General features: G+C 35.9%; 1 protein-coding gene across 1 annotated transcript in view; it reads left to right on the top strand.

Annotated features, from left to right (window-relative positions):
- Esm1 (endothelial cell specific molecule 1) overlaps window positions 1-11,264 on the top strand; it is a 139,794-nt gene extending 128,530 nt beyond the window's left edge. Inside the window, exons 3-5 of the mRNA XM_004848521.4 lie at window positions 2,527-3,271; window positions 6,188-6,340; window positions 9,847-11,264. Coding sequence (XP_004848578.1) covers window positions 2,971-3,271; window positions 6,188-6,340; window positions 9,847-9,947 — 555 coding nt within the window. The 5' untranslated portion in view covers window positions 2,527-2,970 and the 3' untranslated portion in view covers window positions 9,948-11,264. The remainder of the gene's footprint in view (window positions 1-2,526; window positions 3,272-6,187; window positions 6,341-9,846) is intronic.
- The last annotated feature ends 1,015 nt before the right edge of the window (window positions 11,265-12,279 follow it).

The raw sequence follows: 12,279 nt of genomic DNA, 5'->3' as shown, positions 1-12,279 counted from the left end.
TGTGCTAGCTCTTAGCACAAAGCAAACCAACCAGGTTCATCTGTGTGCACTTAATTTGAATAGCTTTGATTTTATGTTACACCCTCCACCACCATCCCTGCCACTGCCCCTTTGGTTGCAGATTAAAGTTGATTACGTTGTTATTCTTGCTTCCATTTTCTAACCCTTTGTGGTCATTCCTAACTTTCCTAGTGGAATTCATTGATCTGGGCCCAAGTTTGGGGAAAACAGAAATACAACTCAATAAAAATCCCATAGAGTTTGTGCTGGGATAGGTGGCTTTTGTTGGGTCTTTGAAGGAATTGATGGTTCTCTGAAATGACTCATTGATTTAGTTTCACTGATGAACTCAGTTGATCATACTTTTTGCACTCTTCTGTGTATTGCATTAGGGTTATTGTTATGGATTTGGTATCCTCAATGTAAACCTTTCTGGGGTTTTTTGGGGGTAATTTACTAAAGTTATTCTCAATTTCATCTATCTTGGTGTTCCTTTGTGGAAAGTATTAATGACTTTGTGTGCTTTCCATGTGTACAAAATATGACAATATAGTTTAGAAGCCTCAAGGCATAAAATATGTCTTCTGAGTTATATCTGGTATAGTTTGCCACTTTACCCTCCTAGGCCATTTGTATGTCACCTTTACATATTTGATTTTGAAATTCTTATTCTAGTCTCCAGGGCCTATTTGTCTATGGACTGGAGTTCTTGTGTCATTATTTTCCATCTGTGTGATATTGGATAAGTTACTTAATATTTCTAGGACTCAGTTTTCTCATCTCTAAAATAGAGATAGAATAGTACCTAGCTATTGATGTTTTGAAAGCTAAATGTGGTAATCTATATAAAGTGCTTAGCATAGTATAGTACTCATTGAGAGATCTTTACAAAGATTGTTTTTATTAGTCACTAGTCCAGTTAACCTCTCTCTTCTCATAAAGTTGTGTTCAACAAAGTTTGAACAAGAAACCTTTTCCTGGGGAGACCTAAATTATGAACCAGGCCATTGGAATAATTGGCCATGGAAACATGATTGTATTGTAATAAGCAATAGAATGTGTGGCTTTGATATTAGACTGGTGTGATTCAAGACTATCTTTGATATTCTGGGGTCTTGGGAAAATTATTTAACCTTTTTCTAACTCGATTTCCTCATTCCAAAAATGGACATGATGACCATAGCTACTTCATAATATTGTTGAGAGGAGTAAGTGAGTTAATTCATGTAAAATGGATAAGAACAGTGCTTGGCACACACTATTTGATTTCAATAGATGTTATCTGCTGTTGAAAAAGTCAGACTATTCCACCTGCTGCATACCTGTTTGCTTCTGGGGGATGAATACAGAGTATTTAAAATTGGATTGTCATGGAAAATTTGGGAAATTTGCAGGCTAAAACTCTTGCTTTCATTCACAAATTCCCCAGTTCACTGCACTCTAGTTTCTGACTCATCCTCCTAAAATTGCACTTGCAAAGACCAATCATCAAGTCACATCCAATGGTGTCTATTCCTTATCTTCCAGAGGCACAAGGATTTCAGAGGTTACTAGTCAAACACTATTAATTCTCAACAGAAGCTAAGTCCTATGGATTTCTGGCAGCTAATTTGTGACCAACCAAGAGTTACTCACTTTTACTGGGTTGTTTATTTACCAAATGACAGTGGATTTATTTCTATTTTAACAAATTTGGGTGGGGGCCTTACAAGCCAACATGTGGTTCATGTAAGAACTTCCCTTTCTTCCCTTTCATCTTGTTCTCTCTGTCCCACAAATCTTACTTAATAAAGCCTTGGTCCAGTCAATATTTTAAGAGAGATATTCTGTTTTCCCCAGTGGTATTTACACCCTGTGACCCTCCATAGCATGAAGACCTTATTTCCTGATCAGAAATGTTTTTCCTTCCCTGTGACTTGCCTCTCTAGGGCTGTGTTCCTATTTCCCTGCTGGCTCTTTTGTTTCCTTGGGCTGGCTGCCTTCTTTGGCAGTTTTAGCAAGGCATCTGATAGATTCCAGGAGATGAGGGGAAGGGCTCTGAGTGAACTCCATCATTGGACAAGGAGACTCAGTGATGGATGAGCATTCTCTCTAGGGAGGTTTGGATCAGAACAAATCCAACAGATAAGTTTTTCCAGGACTGAGTAACCAAGAAAAAGTGCCAGTAGGATCTTACCTCTTTTGTAGCTTTTTGTATTGATTTTAAAGCAAATCCTCAGCAGCAGTTGTACATCTTACTAGAAACACAGTTACATGCATGATAGACTTAGATATATATGACATGACTTAATTTAGAAATAACACTTGAGGAGGAGGGTAAGAGGAAGGAAAAGGATCTTTTAAAAATCTCTATCACAATATTTTCTTTCTTCTAAGTATTGAAAATGCACAATTTAACTCTTTCTTCTTCCAAATGATCTCATAGCTATTTATTGAGGGGAAATACCAAATGCTTACTACTATTACTTGCAGAAGCTTCTTCAGTCTTGATGATTCATGCCATTATCATTTTCTTCCCGACTGCAGAGACTCTGAGACAATGCTACACCCCAAGTGACATGTTGGTGTCAGAACAATTCCTATCCTGAAGGGGGCATGTGACCTTCTTTATCCCCCCTTCACAGATGTCCTTGAGCCCTTGAGACGGATGTGAGTGAGTTTTTCAGCCTTCATGCAAAACAACCATCTAAACATAACAGATGACATCAGCTTGGGCTTTTCAATTCCTGGATGGCAGCAGCGTGTTAATCCAGCCTTCATCCTGGATTTCATAAACTAAAACAAGAGAGGCTGGCAGGAGGACAGCGCTGCTGCTGGGCTGAGGAAATTGATGACGGGGAAGCATACGGGCAACCCAGTGTATAAAACTGATAAACGTGTAGGCAGAGAGGCTCAGCTACCACTTTGGACGGCTGCTTCCCACAGCGAAGACCACAACGTAGGGAGCTGAGCTTGAGCCAGCTGGGAAACATGAAGAGCCTCTTGCTGCTGACCACACTCCTTGTACCTGCACACCTGGCTGTGGCCTGGAGCACCAAGTATGCCGTGGATTGCCCAGAACACTGTGACAATAATGAGTGCAGAAGCAACCAACGCTGCAAGAGGACAGTGCTGGATGACTGTGGCTGCTGCCAGGTGTGCGCTGCAGGGCCGGGAGAAACTTGCTACCGCACAGTCTCAGGCATGGATGGCATGAAATGTGGCCCAGGGCTGAGGTGTCAATTTTACAGTGAGGAAGATGATTTTGGTGACGAGTTTGGTATCTGCAAAGGTAAAGAGTGACGCCTTGCTTTTCCCCCATGAAGGGCTCCCTGAGGGCTTTTAGCCAGATTGGGAGGTGAGGTGGCTTTGCTCCTCTGGACTGAGAGGGAAAATGCATCTCATGCAGCTGTTTCCCATACAGCTGTTGTCCTAGTTAGAGCAAGGAGGAAAGTTCTGCAAACAGCCACTGAAACCAGTGTGCAGAAAGTACAGAAAGAAGTGCAGCATTACACACATTATGTTTAGGAGATTTTAGAAAGAAAGTTGAAGTGGAATATTGTATTGCCTCTTTTTCTGGAAAACTTAAGAAACTTGACAGGTAATTTGTTGTGAATAGTTTAGGTGCTCACTGTTCTGCAGGGCTGTGATTACAGAGGTTCCCCCTAGATAACCTCTTGGAGTGAATTCTAGCCCCTGGATTTAGTGCTTTGATCTTGAAAGGGTCGCAGGGTGGGCAGCCTTTCTCAAGATCAAATCTTGCTGATGAACACTAATGCATTTTATGGAATACAGTGGGTTTAAGTCATCTAACAGAATAATTCATAGTCTTACAAAAAAGTCCTCTGAAGTACAAAACATACTTCTTTCCAGTTTATAAGGGTTTTGGCTACCTAGAAAACTAGTAGATGGTGTAGGATAAAAAAAAATAAATGGAAAGAAATATAAATCAGTAAAGAATAAGTCTGGTTATTTTATAGACTTACAGAAAATTTCATCAGATTGAAATTATAATTAAATGAAACAGTTAAACACTTGTAGAATTTATTTGAAACTTAGTGACTGTAGTTTAAAATGTTTAGAGTCAAAAGAATGGTGATTTAAAATAATAGATACCTTATAATCTCATCATTAAGAGCTATTATTAAGATATAACACATGGTATAATGCCATTCATCAGTTGTATAATGCAAAGAAGCTGTCAAAATTGTAAAATGTTTCAGGAAATTTCTAAATAATTTAATATTTTATGTATTTAATACAACTGTACTCTTTTATGAATGAATATATCCCTATTAAACTAATCTAATGAGTTCTATTTTATAATCTAATTTATAAGCCAATCATTTTTCATCTATAGAACATATGAAAAGTTAAGAAATACATTCTTGACTTCTTAAGAGAATTTTATTATTCCTTAGATTATTTTTGCTTATAACCAATAAGGTGGAATATTAAAGGAACATTTTCTTTCATGAACACACACACATATATTTCATTCAACTGCATAGGATCTGTATTTTCTGTACATTACAGGGCTTATCAGAGAAGAAAACAATTCTTCATAAGAAAATTAGGGAGGAAGTGGTGGTTAACATAATCATGCTTATAATATAGCAAGGATATGCAGTAGATTGCTTTTGCTTTTAGTCTAAAAATGCCTGTGTAAGTGTGATTATAAGTGTACAATTATATAGGGGTAAAGAACCAAACTGTAAGGCATGAAATTTTTAACACTTTATTATTCTACTGAATGATTGAGGTAGATATTAATGAGATATATTTAAGAATATATTTTGGGTTGCTCTTTTTGCCATCTTTCAGATTGCTGATGAGTTTAGTTTTAAAGATTTTTCTTTTTGTTGGGAAATAATGAGACCATAGAAACCTTAGTCCATTTGCTCTAGGCAAACTCCCTCCTGCAGCTTTTTAAAAAATTTTTATTTTAAATTTTTTTTTTTTGCAGAACACCCATGTAAGCACCAAATACATTAGCTGTAGATCCAGATGTTTTTTTCTAAGTATTCAGATATTTGTTAGTGTGTTACCTAGATAACAATCACCTAGCAACACATATTAATTGAATACTTACCATATGCCTAGCACTGTTCAACACTTCAGGGGAAGGATTAGAAGTGTAACTTGGAATTTGGCTAAAATTTAAGTTTTCAATAAAACTAAAGTTTCACTGTAGACACAGTCCAACTCCAATCCTCTTTTGCTTTTCTGCTAAGAGCTTTTTCAGGATCTCTTTTAAGGGCTCTGCCTCCTGCAGAGAGGATAGTATACAAAACCAGGGTTTCTGTAATCTGAGGGATGGCAGAAAAAGCAATTTTAAAATCTCTTAAAAATATATTTAATAAATACCCATCTTGATCACTCTGTAGGCTATTCAGTTGCTAAGACTCAGATATCTCACAATTTGTTTATTTACCCATATGTGATTGTATAGCTACTGTGATACTTTCATGCCAAGAAAATAAATATTCTGCATATGTTCTGCTGCCTTTTAAAGACTGTTTAATCTGCTGAGATGTTGTTTGTGTCATAAAAACTATTCTTTTTTTTTTTTTTTTTGGCACGGAGGTCGAACTTGGGTCCTTGTGCTTGTAGGACAGGCGACAGAACCACTGAGCTAAATCCCCGGCCCCAAAACCATTCCTTTTTAATAAATGACTTTGTTCTCTTTATTTCCATGTAGTATGTTTTAGTCTAAGTATAATAACTTTGAAGCTTTAAAAGTTTCCAGTTTTTGGTAGGTGTACAAGTCTTCAGGGTATATAAACTCTGAGTTTTCTTGTTCATTATCACCTCACATTTTAGCTTTGCAGAGATTTTTACCAGTGAGCTCTCTTAATAGTTGAGGGAGTTAGGTAAGTTGTATTATTGTTCTGACAGATAAAGAACTTCATAAGAGTTGGAGCAGATTGAGGATTGACTACTTGATGGTGAGCGGGATGATAGCTCTCTTAGCCCTGTTTAGTTTGAAGTCTTTTGTTAAACATTTAAACAGTGAATTGTCTGTGAATACAGTGGATTTAAATATAGCATTCTATATTTTAAATACTATTAGGAGCTGATGCCTATGTCTGTCATGTCTTGATCCATGAGTTTGAACTAAATCCTAACACTATCAGGCAGGGGCTGCTAGGATGGAGGCTTATACACATTAGGCAACTCCCTCTCTCAACCCTTCCTCTGTCCTTAGACTGCCCCTACGGTACCTTCGGGATGGAATGCAAAGAGACTTGCAACTGCCAGTCAGGCATATGTGACAGAGTGACAGGCAAATGTCTGACATTTCCCTTCTTCCAATATTCAGCAGCGACATCTTCCACCAGGAGGTTTGTTTCTCACACAGGTAAGAATAGATTCTGGTATCACCTTGCAGCAGCAGTCTTACTCTGAGTTTGAATCATTCAAAAGGTATCAGTGTATAGAATAAGATGTTGATTTTAAAGCTCTTATTTCCTTTGTTTTACTCAGGGAAAAGATAGGTGGTGGTTGTGTTTAACAGTTTTGAGAATTATATATTATAATTTCTCATAAAGTTATCCAGGGTATAAGAAGGATACATTAAATTGATTACCAGAAATGTGTAATAAAAAGTAACCCACTGACATATACAAAGTTCCTTAAATTCTTCAGTGATCTGTTTTATATATTTACTAGACAAAACTGTTCCTCTCCCAACTTTACAGGAAAATGTACTGTTTGGAATTTACTGGATAAAGTTTAAGAGTCAAGATAAAAAAGAGAACATTTCTTTTAAACCAATTGGGAGCATTTAAATGAAATAATTCCAAGTATATGTTTTTATGGATTTTGCAGAAGATAAAAAATAGTATCAGTGATTAAAATTTGGGAAATGAATGAAATTGTAGTTATATTCATATGCAGCTTATAAATCCAAGTGTATTTCTTACACAGATTATGAGATTGTGAGGAATATATAACCTGTAAGATGGCACTATGCATGTATTTGGTTATCTTTGTTGATAATGGCCAAGCTTCTTGAACTCTATCAAATTGAAAAATATATCATTTAAAATGACATATATAAAAATAAATAAATATATAAAATGACATATACCACTACATAAACATATAAAATGACATATCTTTAAAGCTGCTTCCTTCATTACACAGAATAGTGACTATAATTAGTAATAATGTGTTATGCATTTCAAATTGCTAAGGGTAGATTATCAACATTTTTACTACCCCAAAATGGTATGAGAGGTGATGAACATACTAATTAGTTTTATTTTGTCATTTTACAATATACACATGAAGGAAAACATTATATTGTTCCCCAAATATATACAATTATTATGGAACATTTAAAATTTAAGTAATTAAAAATGGAGCCCCTCCAAAAAAAGCCATGTTCGGTCATAATAACTGCTAATATCAAAAAATTATATCTTTTCTCCTCAGCTATAAATTGTGATCCAACTCTATTTTATTTAGTTTTTATTTCTGGTCCTTTGCACTTCTAATTAATTTAAATATGGAATATTGGAAAAATATGATTTTTCTAGCTTTACCTCCTTCTTACAAATGAGTGTGATTTAAACACTTTAAGAAAAGGAGGAAATGTGCTTTTAAGTAAATTAGTAGTTTTAACTATGGCTATGCCCTTAAACATTAATATAAAATGAAAATCATTTTTTAACCTATTACATGAATATCTTTGTGATTATTTTTATCTGAAAACTGAGACATTATTAATATCGTAAATACTTATGAATTATCTCCATAGTTATTGAAAAGCAAAAGCCTGGAATTTAAGACAGAATTCTTTTTTAGGTAAAATTCATGTATAATTAACCATTTCGAGGCAAACAATTCAGAGAAACTAGTACAGTCACAGTGTTGTATAATCATTGCTTCCAACTAGTTCCAGAACATTTGTGTTAGCTCTAATTGGAAACCCACCACCCATGAGGCACTTATCTTCTTCACATCTCTCCCACAACTAGAAACCTAAGTGATCTGTTTTCTGAGACCGAGACATTTTTTTGAGTGATTAGTTCCTTAGAGTCCAGATTTGAGGCTATTGTCTCAGTATTTTAGCTGCCTCCCGTATTGCAGCTTCTTTTGTCTTATTTTGCTTTCTTAAAATCACATGCTAAAAAGACCTTTAAAGGAGCAAAATTTGCATCACTCTTCACTCATTGAAGTTGGTACCTAAACCTTTCTCACCAGGAGACATTTGAATCTCTCGTGAATCTTTGTTGGTGTCTTGGATGGAACGTCTGGGGAGGTATGAGAGCTCCTTGAAATAGTCAGTCATAATGTATTAAAAGACACTAGGACACAGGGACCCCTACAGTCTTACCTGTGTCTCTCCTGCTGGACAACAGCCCTATGACTTCTCGGTCTCTTTTCTGAGCACTGTTGTGTGGTCTCCTTCTCTAGAGCCCATCACTCTCTCCAGTTTGCTTGAAGATCGTGAAATATCTTGGCTACTACGTAGATGCCTTGGAAACAGATACTATATTGCCGGGTGGGCATTACATTATAAGTTACACAAAAATATTTCTACACCAAAATTAGGTATTGAGATTCTCATTAGAAATCTATGGGAAAAGCAGTTTTCTTCCTTTACTGACCTGGGTATTTAAAAGAGTTAATTTTGGTAAACCTTAGTCAAGTTCAGAATGGACAGCAGTGTGTTCTAAAGGCATGGTGGAGAGGCTGCCTGCGGGGCTGCTTCTCAGTTTTGCAGAGTCTACTTGAGACTTCCCGGATTTATGTACTAGTCTACAGGACGGGGTGTGGCACCACAGACTTTGTGTCACCTCCACACAAACATTTTTGGGCCCACCCTTTGGAAGCAGATGAAATGGCTCCAAATTTCACCGTCATAAGGTTTCCCAGAGGTTACTTTCATACTCTGATTTCATGACATTTTCCTCTCCAATTTTCCACCTGTCATCGGCTACAACACTATTGGCAGGTGGGCTTCCTGACCCTAGCTGTCCATTTTTAAATTTCTTATTTATTTTTTTGGTAATTTTAAAATTTATTCTGTCCCAAGACTGTAAGTTCACAAGTGGGGCGAGGGGAGGGTGAGAGCTGGAACATTCCATGACTCTATATGTTTTGTCTGCCCTGCCATTCTAATCTTCTTGTATCATTCCACTTCAGGGTTTGCAGTGCTGAAGCAAGCACATCTCTCTTTCTAAAATTTTTCTTTAGAAAATTCTAATCATTACAGTATTTTTTCTGTATGTAAAGCAAGAACTGTCTTTATGAAAGTTCTACCCTTTGGTCTGCCTTCTGAACTCACATCAAAAAGCAAATCCTCTTCTATACTTGTCAGTATAAAAATCTTACCTAGAGATCTATTATAGTATTTGTAATTGAATAAGCATTTATTAAGTGCTTACTGAGTTCCAGGCACTGTTGTAAGTGCTAGGATATAACAGTAAATGAAAGAAAGTCTCTGCCTTTATGGAGCTAGGATTCTAATGGTGGAGTAGGATAATACAGAAAAAAGAAAAGAAAAAAGAAAAACGCATATAAAAGATAATGTCAGGTGATGATAAATAATAAAGTGAAATAATCTAAGAGGGTGTTATCTTACCAAAGTTAGAAGGTGCTAAGTAATACAGAGTAGTTCAATGTAGTTACCATAGAATCTTGACTCTATTAAAATTATTATTTTAAATCTCATTAACAGGCTGGGGATTTAGCTCAGTGGTTCTGCCACTTACCTGCAAGCACAAGGACCTGAGTTCGATCCCTGGAACCAAAAAAAAAAAAAAAAAATCTCAATAACAAAAGAACAAAACAAAACTCTGCTTAATCAATGAGTTACAGATATTTGGATATGATCTGTATTTCTTCCTATTTCAGATCGTGACATGGCATCTGGAGATGGAAATTCTGTGACAGAAGAGATTGTGAAAAAGAATGCTGCTCGGTCTCCTGTAATGAAATGGTTAAATCCACGTTGATCCTGGGTGGGATTTCTAAGGGAAGGCTCTGACTTAGTGATTGTTCAGCACCCAGCCAATATTTTAAGAACTATCTAGATTATAGCATATGGGTGTGTAATTTTTGGAGATCAAGTATAACTTGGGTGGATACAGTCACAGGAAACAAGACTACTTAAAATCCATAAAATTGCATATGGCCCATATGGTAGGGATGAGGGTGAGGCATTATAATATTTGGATTGTCCTTGTGGTAGCTTCAATAGAATTTAATTATTGTTATTGTAATTTACTTTGGGAAAAGTCAAAAACCCCCTGAGAAAGTGGGATGTTTGAAGCTAGTGGGATTTGAGTAACAACCTTGAACTGAGGTCAGTTTTAAAGGGCTGCTAATGTAGTTCTCAGGTCCCCTTGATCTGATGGATGGATCTAAGGCAGAGAGCAAACATACACTTCCATAAGTGGTTTGAAGAATACCACCTCTGAGATATAGCTAGGAAGGTCTCTGCTCACTAGGGGATGGGGAAGGGTGGAGGTAAATATTTATATATTTTTATTAAAAATGTGTTAGTACAAGTCATCTTCCATACCTGTGTTTATCACTCTCTTGATGAAATGAACTTAATTTTTTAAATGATTAGAAAGGTATAACTATAAGATTTTCAAACACTGTGTTATAGTAATATTAACAGTAGTAAACATAAGAGGAAGCTAGAAAAATTTAGTCACTGTGGATTTATAAAATACCAAAAAATGAGTAATAGAAGAAATTTACTGGAAAGAAAATGCCATTACTTAGATAAAATGTAAATTTAAAGTATAGAATAATTTTTTAAGATGTTTGGAAGAGTCAATTTCCAGCTGGTAACATGCCAACTTTAAAATATGATTTATTTTCATATATTTTTCTTTCAAACTTGATTGATAAGTGGAATCAAGAGTATGCTTGGGAGGATCTTAGCCCAAACAGAACTGGTATACTACATGCTGTTAGGAAATATTTGCAGAAGTATTTTATTTGGAATGAAGAACTTATTTAAGAATTATTTCAGTATTTACCTATATTTTATTCTTGAAGTTTTCCAACAGAGTTGTGAATGTATGTGTGGGAGAATCTTTGAATGTACGCAGAATAAGCTTTTAAAAGGACAAATTTATTACTGTTCAATAAAAAATAAGACACAGCTGTTCTATGTCTACTGATTTCTTTAAATTGTTAAATCTTATAACCCAGTGAATAAGACCTCTTTCATGTACATTAAAGGATGAGCATTTCACTTGGGTTTCCTGCCACAGATAAGCTTCTGTTAATGCAAAGGGCCAGAATATTTGTTTCTTTGCTTTACATCTTTGGTCTACTCATTCTTTAGATCTTCCTAAAAAAATTGATTCCTATATATTCATCCATTTATAGAGTTTTACTTCTGTCTTTATTAATCTGTTTAAAAAATTTTAATTTTTTAATGCAACAAAAAATAAATACTTGGAGTCGTAGATTGGCTATAGAGCTAAGCCTTGAAGTGATCGTTTCTAGGTCACTGCATGATGACTGTGATGATTTGTATTGCATCAAGATACTAAACTTGCTTTCTCTTTCTGGATTTTAATTTTGTTCTGGTACTGGGAATTGAACCCAGGGCCTATGCACTGAGCTAAATCTCCAGCCATGTATGTATGTATGTATGTATGTATGTAGGTATGTATAGACAGGGTCTTGCTAAATTGCCCAGGATGGGGTTGAACTTTCAGTCCTCCTGCCTCAGCCTTCCAGAATGCTGGGATTACAGAAGCATACCACCATGCCCAGAAGGACTGTAACTTCTTTGAAGGTAGATACTTTGCCATTCAATTGCTACTGGGCACCCTAGGTTTTGTGAGGAAATGCCAAATAATTAAATCTCAGTTGTTAGCTGCACGTGAGAGAGCTAAAATTGTCGACTTCTTTCCACTTTGATCAGTTTAGGTATCCTATTCATATTCTCTCTCACAATTAACACTAGAATTTTATTTTCATATAATTTCTTTCTTTCTTTCTTTCTTTCTTTCTTTCTTTCTTTCTTTCTTTCTTTCTTTCTTTCTTTCTTTCTTTCTTTCTGTCTTACTTTCATTTGGTACCCGGGATCGAACTCAGGACCTTGCGCTTGCAAGGCAGGAGGCAGAACCACTGAGCTAAATCCCTGGCCCTATTTTCTAATTTTTTAAGTGATTACACTTTAAAAAGTAGCCAAAGACAAACCTTTTAGTACTTCTGAAGAGAAGGCTAATCTCCAGTTTTGAAGTCTGAGAGTATCATATCCAAGAATGACATATGTTCACTCAGTCTTTTGGGCAAATTACGGCAATACACAAGGGG

The sequence above is a fragment of the Heterocephalus glaber genome, unplaced genomic scaffold (genome assembly GCF_053883595.1).
Source record: "Heterocephalus glaber isolate CG9 unplaced genomic scaffold, H.glaber_assembly_v1.0 deba00001538, whole genome shotgun sequence".
Taxonomy (NCBI): domain Eukaryota; kingdom Metazoa; phylum Chordata; class Mammalia; order Rodentia; family Bathyergidae; genus Heterocephalus; species Heterocephalus glaber.
Note: the sequence above shows the minus strand (reverse complement) of the source record. Positions and strands in the feature narration are given on the sequence as shown.